This window comes from Pocillopora verrucosa, chromosome 10 (assembly GCF_036669915.1).
Source record: "Pocillopora verrucosa isolate sample1 chromosome 10, ASM3666991v2, whole genome shotgun sequence".
NCBI classification, from domain to species: domain Eukaryota; kingdom Metazoa; phylum Cnidaria; class Anthozoa; order Scleractinia; family Pocilloporidae; genus Pocillopora; species Pocillopora verrucosa.
In genome coordinates, this window is record NC_089321.1 from 20260604 (window position 1) to 20278487 (window position 17884).

The window sequence follows — 17884 nt, forward strand, 5'->3', positions numbered from 1 at the left end:
ATGCCTCAAAAAATTTTTTATCAGGCTTTATGTCCTGATATATACTTTTTGAATACCAAAACGCATGTTGTTTCGATCTTTATTGCAAACAAATCAAACAAAAAAAAAACTTTACGGCACTGGTAAGTTGTGGGACGTTTAATGAATGAGCCCCTAAAGTGTAAGAAGAACTTTGCCAATGACAACATTTTAAAAGAGGCCAATATTATTTATAGGAGAATTTTAATTTGTTTGTCTAGGTTTTAATTCATACCCTCTGATATTTTTAAGTCTCAAACATCATCCTTTTTTTTTAAGATTTCAATGCGAAGAGGTCTAACAAACATGATAGGAAAGACATAAGATTTTAAACGCCTCTAGAGTATCAAAGACTGACCGAAGTATTTTCTGTAAGTGAGGGTTTACTGTTGTTTCAGGGCATCGTCAAGAGCTTTAAGTGCATGTTTGGTGTTTCGCGGAATTTTCTGGATACATAAAATAATTTGTTTTATGCATGTAGAGGACTGGTGTAAGCTGCATATTTTGCGAGTGTAAATGACACCATTACCTGTGTTGTTTTCTTTGTACATTGCAAAAAATAAGGATGTTATGAATATGATGAAATATGCATCACGACATCGCCTTCGATTTTTAAAAATAGCCTTAGTCAGTTCATTAGAATAGCCGATTAGGCCTTGAAAAACAGGCATAGAAACTCGTTCATTATTAAAATCTGTATCAAAAGCCTCCTTCTAGAACGTATGAACATCGTAAATAGAGAAAAGTAGCAAACGTCTTCAGCTGTTTCCTTCATTATGTCGCCAAAGTAGGCGTTAAAGACTTCTCTTAAGTGCTTGTTAACAAGAGAACGCAATTTAAATTACTCATTAGCAAATGCTTTGCGCTAATATGTCCTCCACCAACCAAAGAATCGTTGAATAATAGACGTTTGTTCATTAATTTTGTATTTGTAGATTATGCACTGGATAACAGTGTGATGAAAAGGCTTAATCGTGTTGATAACAACTAGACGCGTTAGGAGACGAATGATTTCAAGAAATCTGTTTTTATTGAGGTTCTGAAGAGAAAACGGAAACCGGCTAAAAGGCAAAGAGATCGACTGCTACAATATTTCACTGACTGTAAGCATTTGTGAAAAGTCCCCCTCGACCGAGGCATAAGTGACTGGGAAGATTAGTTTCTTTGAAGGTGAGTTCGCCAGTCTGCGCGAATTATAGTTTTTATGTGATACTAACAGAGCGGCATGCTCTACTCAATAATTTTCAGCAACTCCTTGCTGCCACTAGAGGCACCATGCACCCTCCATCACTCCACTGTGGCAATATCATTTAATTTGACTGTGGCCAACTACTAGTATCAATATGAAAAACAAGTCAATTCAAATACTGTGGGATTTTTGGGCCCTCGCGTAGTATTCTCAGAGACATCTCATTGATGTTAATCTTTAAGACAAAATCAGTTTTGTCGTATCCTGCTGTATCTGCCCCGTCGTATACAGATTCGATAAACGAAACGAAACTTCTACCTCGTTTTCGAATAGAGTCAACTTGCACAGTGCCATAAAGTTTATACAATCAGCTGTTCTTCGCTTGACGTCTTTCATCTCGGTCGTACTATTCATTTTAGAAGACTTTCAAAATTCAAGATCTGCCGTTCACTTAAAAGTATTTGTTGCTTAGCAATAGATGACTAAGGATCACGCGAAAGATTGTAATTTCCGATGGTAATAGGTGAGCTTGAACAGATTTGAAATATTGTGCAACAACCTGTTGAAATTATTTCACCAAAAAATATATTTTTTGGAAGGCGTTGTATTCTAATATCCTAGTTGTTTTAGAAACCTTGCAAATGAGTTTGCAAATAAAAATTCACAAACATCATTTTAAGCCCCTTTAAGGCGAGTCATTAATTTGTCTGACTGTGACATTGTTTAGTCTACATCTAGTTACTGAGGAACGTTCTCGATGGTTTGCTATAGTTTACACCGAAGTAAACTGACGAGCCAAATTAAAGAGAGAGGAGATGAACAAATAAGAACTGAGACACAGTTTACCTTTCGTTTAAATCAATATATACGATTCTCCTAAAAAATTATTTTTACACCGAGATAATATGACAGGCCATGTTAGGGAGAAAGGAGATATAAAGTTAAGAAGTGAGACACAGGTTACCTTCGTGTTCATAACTATATACGATTCTCCTAAAAATTTATTTTATTTAAGAATCTTAAATAAATTCAAACTAAAACGTTTTTGAAACTGTTGTTATGAGAAAATTTCTGGAATGAATTTAGCCTGGTTATGAAGGATCCAACAACTTAACTTATCTCAATGGTACAGCTTATGAAAAACCTCCCTCAGATTTTCCATTTTAAAAATGATTTTTACAAATGCACTTTATCTAACTAAACCTAAAAGTTCATCCCCTTAGGCCTATTGAACACTCGTGAGAAAATAATTGCATTATCCCTCGTTAACGTACGCCAGACTATGTTGCCGTGACGACCCAGACAATAACACCCACGCACCACGTGATCACAATCATCAGCATTCGGTCCAAAGGTTTTTTTTTGCCGATTAGATAAGATCTACATGTTACTTCTAAACAAGTCATACACATCCCTCCCAACTGTGGATAAATATCATCTAACTTTTTCTTCACCTTTCCCATTATCTTGAAGAATCTTAGTGTAATATCAAACATGGCTGTTTTAAAATCAAGCTGGAAGAGGTTCATTTCATGCTTGGTCGCGGGATTGTGTTTAAGTGTCGCCCACTCGAATGCAAGGTGAGAAAAGACTCAATATATTTTTTCATATGTCTATGTTTCCAAGCATTCAGCCTCATGAAATAATAATAATAATAATAATAATAATTTAGTACTTATATAGCGCAAAATACATGTGGATATGATCTAGTGCGCTATAACCCTTTCTGTCGCCAGAAAACGTATTTCAATAGTAAATAAATAGGTAAAAACAACCACAAACTTATTAGAAGCAAACTTATTTGTTTTTTCCTTTATCTACTTATCTGTCTTGAAAACGAATTCCACGTTTTTGACATGCTACAGCAAAATAAAGTTGGTGCTACTGAAATAAAGAAGTCATTTTAAACAGAAAGTAACATTTGAACGCATATATATCTAATATATCGCGTAAATTGAAACGATTTTTACAATGTAATACTATAATACTGCACTATCAGTCTACTTTAAATTGTTTGTGGCTTTTTCCACAGAGTTTGACTTATTACCTCTTTATTCAGATGTTACCATTAATTTTCGGTTTCTACCATTTTGTTTCGATTTTTTAGTTAGTTAAGCGGGGAACAATGGCAGCGTTTCAAATAAGTTTTAATGATGCACATACTAAAAACATGTCGAGTACATTTGCCCCGTCAAAATTTGCATTTTACCATTTTTCCCGCCATGTAAGTTTATCTTTAGACGTAATTTTACTTCAAAATCGTATGGAGTGTGTTGATAAGTGTTGGTATTACGGTCAGCTTCTAGAAAATTTTATGTTTTATCAAGTTTTCTGGCCACGTTAGTTGTATCGTTCCTCAGTAGATTAAGATTTAGTTTATAAGTTATGATTAATGTTTTATAAGCTCTTCTTTTACTTTGTCGTTATGTCGTTCTAGAATTCTCAATCTCGGAGCGATGAAGTTGTAATAGCCCAGCTTAGCGGTAGCCTTCTCAACTCTCGTGCTACCGTTTTTCAAAGATGTACAAATTATCATTAGGTTTTCAGTTTCTATTAAAGTTGGTGTCTCTTAGAATAAATCAACCCCAGGTTGTTGACACAATAATTCTAAACAGATTGAAAATTTAAGTGAAAAACACCTGAACTCATTATTTTAAAATGTAAATATTTTTAGACGCACGGCAGATGATATGACAGCCCTTCTAAACAAACTCATAAAAGGCTATGACAAAAGACTTCGGCCAAACTTTGGAGGTAAGCAAGGCAGCTTTGAATTATGTTCTGATGAATTAGCAGACAGCTCTTAATTCATCGGCTATATATCTGACTATGCCGTTAACACGACCTCATTTTTATTTCATGGCTCAATTGTGATCTTACTGTAACTTTCAATTGTTTTAGATATTCATTTTAAAGTTCTGAGAAGTTCTTATTTTAACCACTTGCATTAACGTTTCAAGGAAACAAGAGAGGTCTAACGAGCTCGCTAGATATTACTTCGAGTCATTAATTACTGAAACACAGGTTTGCTTGAATGCTCACATTAAATAAGTTGATTTTTTTAAGCCTTCTTTTCTGATAAGAGCACACTCGGTCATCTTGTGGATTGAAAAAAGAAATACAAAACCAGACAATTATTTGCAATTAAAGAATGGAACTTAAATGCATAATTCGCCGATAGTTAATTCATTTTTATTAAATGGACTTTCTTTTATTTTTACTTTCTGCCCTGACCTTCTTCATCAATTACAAGAAGGTAAGAAGGTGTATTCAAATTTGTTGTGGCAGTTATGAAAGCCGGACGAAATAAAAGCTGGAAGCAGCCACGCTGCAGATTAGATTAGTAGCTCCCTAACCGAACGCGGTTTTTTTAATCTTATTTTTCATCTAAATTTCTCATTTGCATAGTGACTGTATAAATAAACGGGATATTTCTATTTTTGTTATTTCGTTCCACGTGACTGAAATTTTGTTGAAACTTTTTCACTGTCTAGTTAGTAAAAAATGATTTAGCTTCATAACCATGACACTTAATAAAATATTTAAGATAGTATGCGCGCTCTCATAGGCGTGTTTACATTAGAGTATATAAACAAGGCTGTGGCGTCAAGCCTCGTTACTTTTGAGAAATATGTTACAATAGCATGGTGGAACTTTTTCCGTGTTTACATAGCCACGTCTAGACAACCAGAGGCTTTGGCAAAATCTCAAAGTTTTCATAGAAACCCTCAACTTCGTTACGGAGGGTTTGCAGAACGTTTTCGAGTTCTCTCAACGCCCTCGTGTTGAGATGAGGTTATGTTAACACAGAAAACTCCTCTATGGTTAAATATTAGCCATGAGTCTAAATAATTTCTTTTCTACTTTAAAAAAGCTTTAAAGTGAAATGTATTAGGTAGAGTCGTGGTGACTCTTTAAGTTGCAAATCATTTCCGTTATTCTCCTGACCTTAATGTTTTATTTAGTGGTATTGCTGTGAACAGTAATTAGATGCTAGTAATTCTGAGAGTTTAGGGTGCTTTTTGATTGAGTGTTGGAAAAATATCAACAAATTAATCACAACGGCCAATCAGGAGGTTAAAGCCAATGAGAACTGCCTAATACGCGGGAAAAAGTCCTAATTGGTTTCAGTTTTCCATCTAATTGGTTGAGAGAGTGGTGCGAATTTTCTGCACCAATCACAGTGCGAAGTAGAGCAAAACAAAGCAATCCCTGCTTACTTTTAACTTTCAACTGAAAATTGCTTTAGCTAATGGCACCGTTAATTTTAAACTCACCAACCAAAAGAGACTTTCCATTAAACTATTCAGTCACAAAAGATTTTTAGTGAGAGCTATATGCTTTTTGTCAAACATTATTTTATGTATCATATCATTGTCAGGTGAACCAGTTGTAATCACCGTTGGATTGTGGGTATTATCCATCGACTCCATCAACGTTGTTGACATGGTAGGATGGATCTCATTGTATAAATTTTATTGTAAGAGCAATATCTCGGTTTCAAAGTTATTTTGCAATCTTTGTTACCCCTTATAGGATATACGCTACGACCTTCAAATTTATCGGGTTTTAAACCATCTTCATTAATTACTTATGCCGCTCATTGTCTGGCGTGGTCAAGTTATGGGAAAAGATTGTGGCTGAGGTAACGAGCAGCTTGGTGGGAAAGCGTTAGCTGCAAATGCAAAGGGTAGGCGGGAGGGTCGAAAATTCCTGGAAAGTTACTGACTTGGTATTTTTTTTTTGAAATGCCCAAAATCGAAGCAGCAGGGTCATCCAGAGATATTGCACGTGAAAACTTAGCATAATGTTTCGTAATTACCTTCCAACGAACAGGGTTACGTATTCCATGCACTTCAGACTTCCTCGGCATATTTATGAATGATAATTGTTTCCAGGTACTCATTTATACACCTGTGTGGAGAGAGCTACCGTAATAGAAGCAATAGTAGTCGTAGACTTAATTTATTGAGGGTTACATTTTACAGTAATAAAACTGATGAACTCATGTCCCTTAAAATAATTGAAAGTCGAAATAAGATGATTATTGAAAAAGTAACGAGAGAAAGATTTAAATAGAATATGACTATGAACATCGAAGAATACAAAAATAGTAACAGAAATAATTTTATTCCTTATGTGATTATTAAGAAATAACTTAAAATCAATTTATCTAGATGATTGCATGCGAATTTGATTATTTCAAATTGATTTAGAAGGTAAAGGCTTAAAATGGTTATCACTAGAACTCCGTTTGAGTTTCGCATTGGGCATGATCCATTCCTTTATTGTGGGAATAGAATGTCTTGCCAAAAAATTGCGATGGCCCCGTCTTGAGAGGAAACACGGATCAAGCTCAGCATTCTTTTTGCTTGGCCTCCATTTCGTCCACCGAATTAATTTGATCTGAAGGATGCATCATTACTTGGATCTTTAGCCCCTGTCTTTTACTTTTCAAGGATTATAAACTGGACTTCTTCTTAAGACAGCTATGGACAGATCCACGATTACGCCACGACTGGAATGAAACACTGGCACTTGGTAATACTATGATGGATAAACTCTGGGTTCCAGACACTTACTTTGAAAATTCCAAAAGTTCAAAATTCCACAAAGTTACCATGGTCAATAAGTTGTTATCCATATCGCCAGATGGGGGAGTCCATTACAATGCAAGGTAAACTGCAAAGTTGTCATACTTTACTTTGTTGGATCTGACTTGAAGCTATCGATGATCGATAGATGGCATCATTGTGGTCCTCTGGATCTTATTTTTAGAGTTTTGAACTATTTTGTACACGAGGACACTACATTCAAAAGACTGAAAAGTCTCTGACTTACAGGAAAAGCTTAATTTCGCCTTCTCGGAGACCTGTATTAGCCATTCGTCGATCAAAGAATCTGTCCAGGCTTGTGAAGAAATCTTGAAGTCGGCGAGCTATTAAACCAACAAAAGTCTTACGCCTTAAAAAAAACAGATTTCTTAGATTCAAATTCTTTTCTAATGATAGATAAGGACGGAGGAAATGTGCTCCGAATCCCTGAGACAAAGAGCAAGTGGACTGACCAGAATTTTAAACTTTTATCACGCGTTTGTGTCTTCCATGATTAAATTTACGCGCTTAAAACAATCGAAAATATGGGCGTGAGCAGTATGAATTCGTTCTGCGAAGTAGCTATTGTACATGCAGAGAGTATTTGGATCACAGAAACGTATTCATTTGACGTCCTCCTCAAAGTTTTTTTCATTTGGTTTTCAGAGTCACTGTGCGAGCAAGCTGTCCAATGGACCTGCGGCTATTTCCATTTGATCAACAACATTGTAATTTAAACATCGAGAGCTGTAAGTATGTGTTTTCGTTTACAAGTAAGGTTCTCGAACATCTATTCGACTTCAAAATACCAGCATCTTTCCCAAAAAATTATTTTCAGTCGATCTTTAATACCTCTTACAAAAAGCGTTCAAATGTATCTTGCCAAATGTGCCTTTCTTAAAAGGTATCAGTAACACATAAATTATCCCTGGTAAGGAGGCCGCTTTCAATTTAACTCAGGAGCCGTTATTGCAATGAAGGCTCTTGTCTTGACATCTGCTAAAACGTTGGGGCACCGAGTATCTTATCGGTTGGGAGTGTGCTTTTTGTTTTGTTATAAGCATCTTATGTTGTTGTAATATTTCAGATGGCTATAATGCTAATAACATGCAATACCGGTGGGAGAATCGAACGGACAAAGGAGTAGCAGTCAATAAAAAGCTTGATGATATGCCCCAGTATAACTTAACCGGCGCCTCGACCAAAAGTTATTTCACAGTTTATTACTCAGGTGGGTAGACTTTGATCATTCAGAAAACTTTAAACTATGATGCTATGCAGTTCAGAGGAAGGGATTATAATAATTATGAGAACAACTCTTTATAGCACTACATTTCTCCATGTTTTGTTTGCCATGAGGAATGTGTAATTGTTCTCAGTCGTTTTGTCGCTGTATCCACACATAGCCTGGCGAAAGAAAGCTGGAACGAATTTCGCTCTCAAGCATAATGGCCATGCAGACCTTAGTGTAAGCAAGCTGCAGCTGGTTTAAGTTTTGTGTCTTCTGACTATATCAAGCGATTTTCAATTCAGAGTCGAAAGTAATACCGAGCTTACTCGAAACCTCATGGTTCCCCTATTCTCCAGGCTTCAGCATTGATCAAACGACGCTCAGTTTCAAAATTGCCCATTTGTTAAAAATATATAATGAATATATTCTCTTTATTTCACTATAAGACCTTTTTCCTCTTTCTTCTTCGTTGTTGTTATTATTGCTTTGGTTTTGCTTTACTCCGCCGTGTGATTGGCTCAGAAAACTTGCGTCGCTTTCTTTACTATTCAGACTAAAAATCCCAAATTGGTCATCCGTATTTTTCCACGCGATAAGCGTTGCTTGTTTTAACTTTTCGGTCTCATGGAATCCTTTTGATATCTTTCTCTGCTCTTATCGACTATTCTAATGAATTTTTATGTGGTTTTACGACTCTCTAATAGCTTCAGTATGAAGTAAATAAGTTTCCAGGCAATCAACGTTATTATCGACAATTACTAGAAGAACTGTTGTCAAATGATGATGAGCCTTCCCCATACTCTGAGAATTTCTCACCATGTGTTCTTTTTCACCAGGAAATTGGTCCCGACTGGGCGCTTCATTTGGTTTTGTCAGAAGATCAGGATATTTTCTTATTCATATATATGCTCCTTGTGCACTCATTGTTATTTTATCTTGGATATCATTTTGTATCCCTCCTGATGCAACTGCTGCTCGCATTGCCCTCGGAATAACTTCCGTGTTAACTATCACAACGATATTAAATATGCTGAATACAGCTATGCCAAAGGTTAGAAGCTGCTGAATATTTACTGAATATGTAACAAAAAATGCCAGAGACAGAAAGACAGAAGACAAACAAAGAAAAAGACAAACAGGCAGACAAATATAATTTATTTTTGTTTTCCCGTTATCATATTCCCACCAATAACGTAAATCTATTTTCCCCATATAAACACGCATACAACCCACAATTCCTCTATTCGCTCTGACGAAGGGCTAACGCTCGAAACGGAAGTTTGTATCAATTCAGTTGATAACATTAAATTATCCAGACAGGTAGACATGACAACTATTGGTGTCTTTACTTTCGGTCCATCTTCTATGTTTATGTATGTAATTGTCATCATGAATATGAGCAGAATGACATGATGATTAATTTTTTATCGTCACGTAATCGTTCATGAGTAAGGCTGTGGCAGATACATCGTTGGAAATGAAGGCAAATACATATGAATCTTACCTATAGATGAAATAATCACATTTCAGAATGAGAGGCTGAGTTACGAAATGATGTACAGAAATGATTGCTAACGATATCATGAAGAGTATTATAGTGTCAAATTTAAGAGCAAATGCGAAAAAATATGACTTCTGTCTGATTAGGGGTAGAAATCATGATAGCTTATGAATAAAGTGTTATCATTAGATATATTTTGTGTGATCCAACTGTTATTTTTTTCAGGTTTCGTATGTCAAAGCAATAGACTGGTATCTCATTGGCAGCTTTCTGTTTGTGTTTGGTGTGTTAGTTGAGTACACATTCGTTCTTTGGATCGTGAACGTTCACAATAAGAGACTAAGAAGGCTGATGATTGAGCAGGAGATCCAGGAAGCGGTAATCAGAGACATTTAGAAAAAATATATTACTCCTTAAAATGAGAATTATAACGTACTCCACTATTGAACAAAGGGGGTATGTTTCTAAAGAAACTGTGGTGCTGCGTCGGTGGTATGGTATAGCAGAGTAATTTGGTATTGTCAACTGACTTGATAACGTAAATTGGCCACCGTTAAGAGTTTCAAAGCTAAGCTATGTACCGGTAGCCAAGTTGTGTTATCGACTCAGCTGATAATAGAAAAGTACTCCTTTTTTGCTTTTAAGGTTGAATTTGTAGATTTGCCTTTGACATGGGGCTTTATCCTCAAGCGCAATTTCCTTTATTGCAATTATTGGTACCAGATCAATTCGTCTTTTATTGTCTACAAGTTTAACATTATTTAATTTGTAGATAATTTTTGTTCAAATGTCCCGCGTTCCATGATCAATTTTTCCTCTATAGCAAAACACAGTGAAGATCAATTTAATCCTTCACTCACTGATTATCCTATGCCCGAATGACAGAACCTGGTTATGTAAACGTATTAAGGAGTCTAGCTAACATTTGATTTAAGAACAATTTTGAATTATCTTTTGCACTTAAAGAACACAGCCGTGGTCTTTTTAAAAAACGCGAACGAAACAAATAGTCAAGAATTTGAGGATTACACGCGCAGTTCCTTCTGTGGGCCAAAAACACTAAATGAGGATTCTTTCATGAAGCACTACTAAGTCAGGTTGTACTTAAAAGAATACTAAAGGCAAGTTTTTAAAGAAAATTTGATGCTTTGTCGGCGGAGAGTATCACAAGATAATTCAATGTTATTGAATGAATTGATCACGTAAATTGGCCACTATAGAGAGTTTCTAAGCCGGTTGAGGTTTCGAGCCTTAGCCCTTCGTTAGAACGAATGACGAAAGGGTAACGCTCGAAACATCATCTTTACCAACTCTTTACTTTAGCCTTTTTATCAACTCAGCTGATGAAACAAATTATCTTATAATTTAAAGAGCGTTCATCTCAGAACTAGTTCCGAAGTGGTCAAATCCAACAGATTAAATTTACAAAATGCTGAATATAGATTCCCTGATAGCTGAGGATATTTTTCATGAAAATGATTGTGTGTGTGTTATTGCTCTATAGGAGGAAGAGAAGCAACATAGCTCGCGGAAGCATGGGATGAATGGTAGCGTCACAAGCAAAAATACTCGTGAGAGCCATGGTTATGATTACGAACTTTTTGAGGTAAACCAACTGCATTCGTTCTTGAGGCGAATCTTCCCATCAAGTTTCGTCGTAACTCCTTAAACGCGATTTTTCATTTGATTGTTAAAGGGTTCAACATTGTAATTACGATTTTGCTGTATAAGATACAAGTATCCAATAGAATATTCTCCTAGTTTTTGTGCGTTTTTGGTTTTTGTTATTTGATTAAGAGCGTTTATTTGGATATAATTTTCCACTGAATTAGACATGCATGGAAAAAAGTACACTTCCAAACACAATTTCGTTAGTACTTTCTAAGTTTTAAAAGTCCTCCTCACTTTGTTATCATTGGCTGTTGTGCTACTGTTTTGGAACTGGCTCGGATTTAGTTTCCTTAGTACAAGTAGTCAACAATTAGTGAGCCTTTTCCCCAGTGGCACAAGCACTTTTGTTTGTCTGCCGTTCCTCACACAGACCAATTGATAACTACAAATCTTGTTCAAGTTGGAGAAGGAACGTGCCCTAAACACTTTCCCCGCGAAAGTTAGCGGAGAAGTCACGAATCTTAAAAGGAACTCCAACAGAAGTTATAATCTTCCTTTCTGAGTAAGTTCTTTCTTCCTTTAGAGTTATAGTGCATTCAGTGACAAAGCTAAGAAACCCAGCTCACATCTGTGTGACAGATCAAAGGCAAAGCGACATGCTTCCTCCGAAATGGAGCACAGACCGCTGACCTATCCCAGAACTCCACATTGCAGGGCAAGAACAGTTTGTCTCGACCTCATTGATCCGGATTGCATTGATGACTATGCCAGGCTGTTCTTTCCCATCATGTTCATCCTTTTTAATGTGACATATTGGCTTAAGTTTGTTGTGCTGTAAGATAAGACCTAGGAGAAACATCAAAGGAAATTCTTTTTATTTTTCTATCGAAAAATCTAGCAGAAAGCCAAGGACGTCTCCTAAGAGATGGAAGAACATCTAACACTATTAGACTCCCGGATTGGACATAATTCATATGTCAAGGGATTTTTTATGGCTGTTTCTTTTGGGGCAATGCAGCAAACATGTATCAACATGATCGGAAAATATAAGATTGGTGCGAGTTCGCAAAATGTTTGAAAATAATCAGTGATCACATACATACATTTTAAAGGAGATATTAATTTTGTGCAAGAAATTCTTGCTCAGATCATGTCTTTGCTGACCTTTGGTAAGGACTACGTAATAAGGACCTTTGAAATACAGTTACCTTATTGAGAGTCCCCATCTAATCTTTCAAACGACAGAGCACATGTAACCTCTTTTACCGTTGTCATTATCCTCCCAAATTGGTAAAAATCTTAATCTATTCAGTTGCTATAACGTACACTATGTTTTATATTTTCAGTACTGTTCATTTGCATGACTGAAGTAAGAGTGTAGGGAAGTGAGATGCATGACGCATGATACAATCTATAGGCGATGATGATAATGATGAACTTTGAATAACTTTGGTATAGATATAATGAGGAACCTTTCTATATCTCAGTCTGACACTTCTTTTTTTAAAAGGCAGAATCTTGCAAGTTGAAATGTTTTTCTTACTGCCACGGTTTTTTCCCTAAAAATCACTAAATAGGCAAGCAACTATTACCGAAATAATACTGATAAAGCAAGCATGAAATGTAAGTAACTTAGAACAAGCAGCCTCTGGTATTAGATTAGCATTTAAGTGAGAGCGACGTTTGTTGAAGACTTGCGAAAAAAATTACAAAGATAGCAACTATAGCGTGCTCGTTATGGTAATATGACATCTTTCATCTCGTAGATTATGTTATTTTCTTGATCTCAGCGGCGAAATGTTCTTCCTCGGGATAAGGTAGTGCTAGCGATTGCGTATCTTAACACCAGAATTAAAGAAATCAGCCAATAAAAAAATAGGAGAAAATCGCGAGGAACCAAAATAATTGACATGCAAGCTGCATAAAGCGCGGGAAACGAACGAGTACGTCGCAAGTGTTTCCAGTTTTGCCTCTGTTCTGGTCACTCAACTGCTCAGTAATGCAATGTAACTTAGTATAAGATGAAACATTGAACTGATCGTGGCTGAGGGTCAATAGGTTAAGCTGTTCCATGTTTTCCATCCACGTATAAAGCATGAATTTAAAACATATTTTGAACTCAGTAAAATTTATGTCAATTTCGCAACGCCAATTAGGCCACAACTTGCATAAGCACTGAGCGAGACTTTTATAAGGTAAAAATTATCAGTAGTGTAGATGTATGCTATTTTAGTGAGGACCAAATAGTTTACTTATACTTAACTTAGAAGGAAGTTGGTAAAATATCAATAAATTAAATAACAAAAACAAAAGCAGCTCGCTGCCTGTTTGATATGGATATGGCGGAATCCAGCTGTAGTGCAGTATGTAGAACCTTCTATATGTTACAATATTTTTATCCCGAAAAATTGCACTCAAGGAGACAATATTTTTCAGTTAAAGGAAGTTCAGATCGTTATTAGCGTATTTCTTTTTTCAGAGACGGAACGGGTAAAGGAAGACTGGTATTTTACAAAATTAGGTGCAGCCTCAGTCCGAGCTACTGAAAAAACTAACTATATTTTTTTTCAGCCTCTGCACCCGTTTAGTGTTCCCTTACCCTCGAAACTTTTTATCATATGGTTTCTTTGTACCAAAAACTAATTTCATACAACCGACATATAATGTGATCACATTCCGTGCCATTTTCTTGCGTTGTTAGTGAAAAACATGTCATTAGTACGGAACAGAGAGAAATTTTAGGTAAGAGACAGATCCAGTTTAGCGTACTCACTGTGATTGATCTGTTTTCTTGCCTTATCAATTTCAATTTTGTCGCCATTCAGCACCTTACAATTTTCTCTCCGCTCCCCAGGTGCAACGATATATCTCGCAGTCTAACTTTTATTACGCAGAGTTTACCTCTTTTTGGCCCTACTTCTCTGACGATAAAAACTAAATGCCAAACAGTTTGCAATCGTTGACAAGGATATTTTTAGACATATGGACGTCACGCAACATTATACGTGGAGTGGAATATTACGAGACAAAACCGGCTATGACTTACTTGTACTTCGACGAACTATCATAACAAAAGTGCTTTAAATTTAGAGTTAAAAGCATCCTGTTCTGTTCATGAAGTTAAGCTAAAGGGAATGTTGCTACGTCAGTGAGCACAAAAGGAACCACGTTCGCATGAATCAAATTTCAGGACACCTTCCCCTTCAGCAATAGCGGAGATTTCGACCTTTATGAAATAATTACTAGGGCGTATGATCTTCAAAATTTAGAAAGCCACCAGACAAGACAGTACAGTGAAGAAGGAAGAGCAGAAGTGACTTTAAGTCTTGACTCCACGTATCATGACAGCAAGAAAAATGGTGCGATACAACTGGGATTTTACTGCACATTAGCAAGAGATTTTCATTATTGCAATTTTCACTGATATCAGATGACATTTGAATATTTTTCTCATCATTCCTAAAGGGCTCAATTTTGTTCCTGTTTTTGGTCTCCATCGCATGTTTATGCCATCAGACATCTTCCTATCGTGGTAAGTGAAATCAAATTGGTTTCTGTCCATAAACATTTGACTTTACCTTGTAGCAACTAACAATAACACAGACTGCTTTACTTAAAAAATGATGTTTCGCGTTGTTAAAATGATAAGAACTTCTAAGGTTGACGGTTTGAAAGCTTCCCTTGGTAAAAAAAAAAAAAAAAAGGCTTGACTGGTGGCCATAAAACGGCCAAAAATTAAGCCGTTAGGCGTAAAAGTTCACAACTTTCAATTGCTAGTCATGAAAAGTTAACCGTAAAAATGTTTTATATCTGTTATGTGATAAAATATTAGACTGTTTCATGTATATTATGTGCAGTCCAATTCTCATAGTATCGCTATCACTCTTACAAAATTTTTTTTAATCTCGGAATGGACTTGGCTGTAACTGTGTTTTAGATCCCCCCTCCTCATTGATCCCCCCTCCTCATTGAAACCCTCTTTCACTCGTCAAGTGCTGCAAATAAGAAAAATTATTATACACTAATCTTCGTAAAATCCAGGGAGATATGTTTTTGGTGTGAATATTTGACTGTACTCTCATTTTTTTTTTATCATTTGGCCTGGTTTATGATCGCAACAAAATGACTTTGGCATGACGGCAAACTATTTATTTTCACTGTCATATGACATGTGTTATACTGATTCCTTTCAGTCAAGAATCCTTTTATTCTTTGGCAAAATTAATTCGTTCAAAGTTGGAGTGAAAAGCTTATTCTGGTGACTGAAATGCTCCTTTTCCATTTGTTTATCGCCACAGGATGTCTTCTAATTCTTCTTGTATTCATTCATTTATTCGTTCATAAGTTTGATTATTGGCAGAAACTTGGCTAACTGATTGCACTGCAGAGCTCGTAAATATCACAGGATACAATTTTGTCTCCAACCATCGTAAATCGAAAACAGTCGGCGGAGCTGGAATTTATTTACAGAACCGCCTTGAATACAAACTTCTCGAAGAATGCAAATTTTCAGATCCAGATGTAATTGGGTCACTTTTCTTGGAAATTATTGTTCCCCACGGAAACAATATTATTGTTGGTTGCGTGTAAAGACCACCAAATCAAAACACTGCTATGTTTATTGACAAATTCAGCAATATTCTCTCACAAATTTCTAAAGACAATAAACACTGTTATGTGGTGGGAGACTTTAACCTAGACCTTCTCCAATACAATCATCATGTTTCAACACAGGAATTTATTGACAGCTTATTTTCACACGCCTTTCTTCCTCTCATCTCCAATCCAACACGCCTCACCTCATACTCTGCGACGCTAATTGACAACATATTCACCAACAACCTTGCCCAGAGTGTTTTTAGTGGCATTATTTATCTGACCACTTACCCGTTTTTGCATATTTTGACGACGCAACTCTAACGCGTAGCACAGAAAGAAAAATTGTGATGCGCACATTCAATGACGATAATAAATTTTTTGTATTGTGTAAATAAGGCAAATAAAAGATGATGATGATGATATTTAGGTATTAATCACATTTTCCTACTTCTTTCGCTTAACATTATAACTATTTTTTTACTATCATCTTTATCAATATTTCTTTTAATGTTATCACGATTATGGGTATGATTACATTTATCATTATCAACCCCGTTTGTATAAAAATTTTTTCCTTTTTCTTTTTTGTAGTTGTCCAAGCTTTTTCTATATGTCGACCAGACTCTTTACGTCGGAATTCCAGTTGCGGACCTAAGGATTGGGTCTTTAAATGCAAATATCAATCACCCCACACCCGAGAGGTCTCTTTAAGATGCCGCGGTGGTAAATGTTCAGGCGGTATTAGTCTTTTTGACCCAAGCAGAGTTTGCTGTGAATTCATATGTCCATGAGAACTTTCCTCTTTGAAATGATTTCAGATTAATGCTAATTTTTATTGTTTACATCTTATTGTAAATTGATTTTGTAAAATTGATTTTGTACAATCAATATTAACTGTAGAAAGACCCAAATGTGCAATAAAATGCTTTGTAAAGCCATAAGAAGTTCTTGACTCTTTCAACTCAGGTTGTAATGAGCATGTAGTTTGTCCCGGCAATAGCCACACATTATCCAGCAAACTGGTTAGGGTAATAGACAAACGAATAAGCTGGACGGCTTTGCCTCGAAAAAACGTCGCATTCCCTAAACTGATTCAAAGGGATATTTAAAGTTAACAAACCCACTGGGTTTGGTAATTTCCTGATTTTTTCATTCGCTTCGAATTACTTAATTTAAGTCATTTGATAATCAAACGTTTTAATTCTTTTCAAGTTGAATAAAAGTTGATAACGCTATCTATCGGATTACTCTCTATTCGGTGGATAGCGCAGTATGTTTTATTAACACTTATCCGCAGGATAACGATTTATCCGTTGGATAGCGCTATGGCCACCCTTTGATCAACAAGACCCAGGTGCATGAAATCACAATTTTTCGAGAGGTGCGTTCCTACCGACATATGTATCAGCACAGATAATTTAAAAAAAAAATATATATATATATATATATGTATTTTTTTTCTACACTCAAAACAAAACAAAGGAAATCAAATATAACATTTGATCAACAAGGAGCTAAAATTGATTGATCAGCAGAGAATAAAACACTAAGATATCGCCACACCTAGGGAGTTTGTTAGTTTTTCTTTTTTGGATTTTTAAGTTACTGCAATTAAAAAAGCAAAAGCACTTTTGCAGTTGTTTTAGCTTTAAATCAACACAAAAAACGCGAGAAGATAAATCGCCCTCTTGCTAACCTTTTTGGCAGGCTTTTCTTCGGCAACCAACTCTTAAATCTGTTAATTCTGATTTTTCTATCCTCTCCTTGTGACATTATTTTGAACCGTCATTTGTCATTTACTGTTCAGTTTCTACCAGTAGTTATGATGGACCTCTTCTTTTAAGGCAATCTCCTCCATCTTAGCGGGGGCTTTTATGCGTTCAGGTACATGCCTGTTGTTTCAGAGTAGGTCTTCAGATGGCTTGAGCTAATGTATGACTGGGAGTTCATAAATAAACCTCTCACAAGGTGACTAAGTGAAAACTGTTCAAACTGTTTTTCACCTCATGAATATCCCACACCATAACCTGGGGCATGAATAATCACCGCTTTTGACGATGCACTTCTGAGAGCGAGCATTTTGCACCTTCATCTCACGAACGAAATGAAAAAGAAAGAGAGAAAAAAAAACAGCCAAGCAA

General features: G+C 36.0%; 1 protein-coding gene across 10 annotated transcripts in view; it reads left to right on the forward strand.

Annotated features, from left to right (window-relative positions):
- The window catches only part of LOC131774850 (gamma-aminobutyric acid receptor subunit beta-4-like), a 28707-nt gene extending 15289 nt beyond the window's left edge, over window positions 1-13418 (forward strand). For 3 of the 10 annotated variants that reach the window (XM_066173098.1, XM_066173097.1, XM_066173099.1), the window contains exons 2-12: window positions 1055-1188; window positions 2681-2787; window positions 3882-3961; window positions 5589-5656; window positions 6667-6884; window positions 7468-7550; window positions 7889-8032; window positions 8869-9083; window positions 9759-9911; window positions 11038-11139; window positions 11728-13418. In XM_066173098.1, coding sequence (XP_066029195.1) covers window positions 2702-2787; window positions 3882-3961; window positions 5589-5656; window positions 6667-6884; window positions 7468-7550; window positions 7889-8032; window positions 8869-9083; window positions 9759-9911; window positions 11038-11139; window positions 11728-11982 — 1404 coding nt within the window. In that variant the 5' untranslated portion in view covers window positions 1055-1188; window positions 2681-2701 and the 3' untranslated portion in view covers window positions 11983-13418. Of the gene's footprint in view, window positions 1-752; window positions 1189-2680; window positions 2788-3881; window positions 3962-5588; window positions 5657-6666; window positions 6885-7467; window positions 7551-7888; window positions 8033-8868; window positions 9084-9758; window positions 9912-11037; window positions 11140-11727 lie in introns of those variants that run through there. The other 7 variants (XM_066173095.1, XM_066173096.1, XM_066173094.1 and 4 more) reach the window with 3 other exon arrangements.
- The last annotated feature ends 4466 nt before the right edge of the window (window positions 13419-17884 follow it).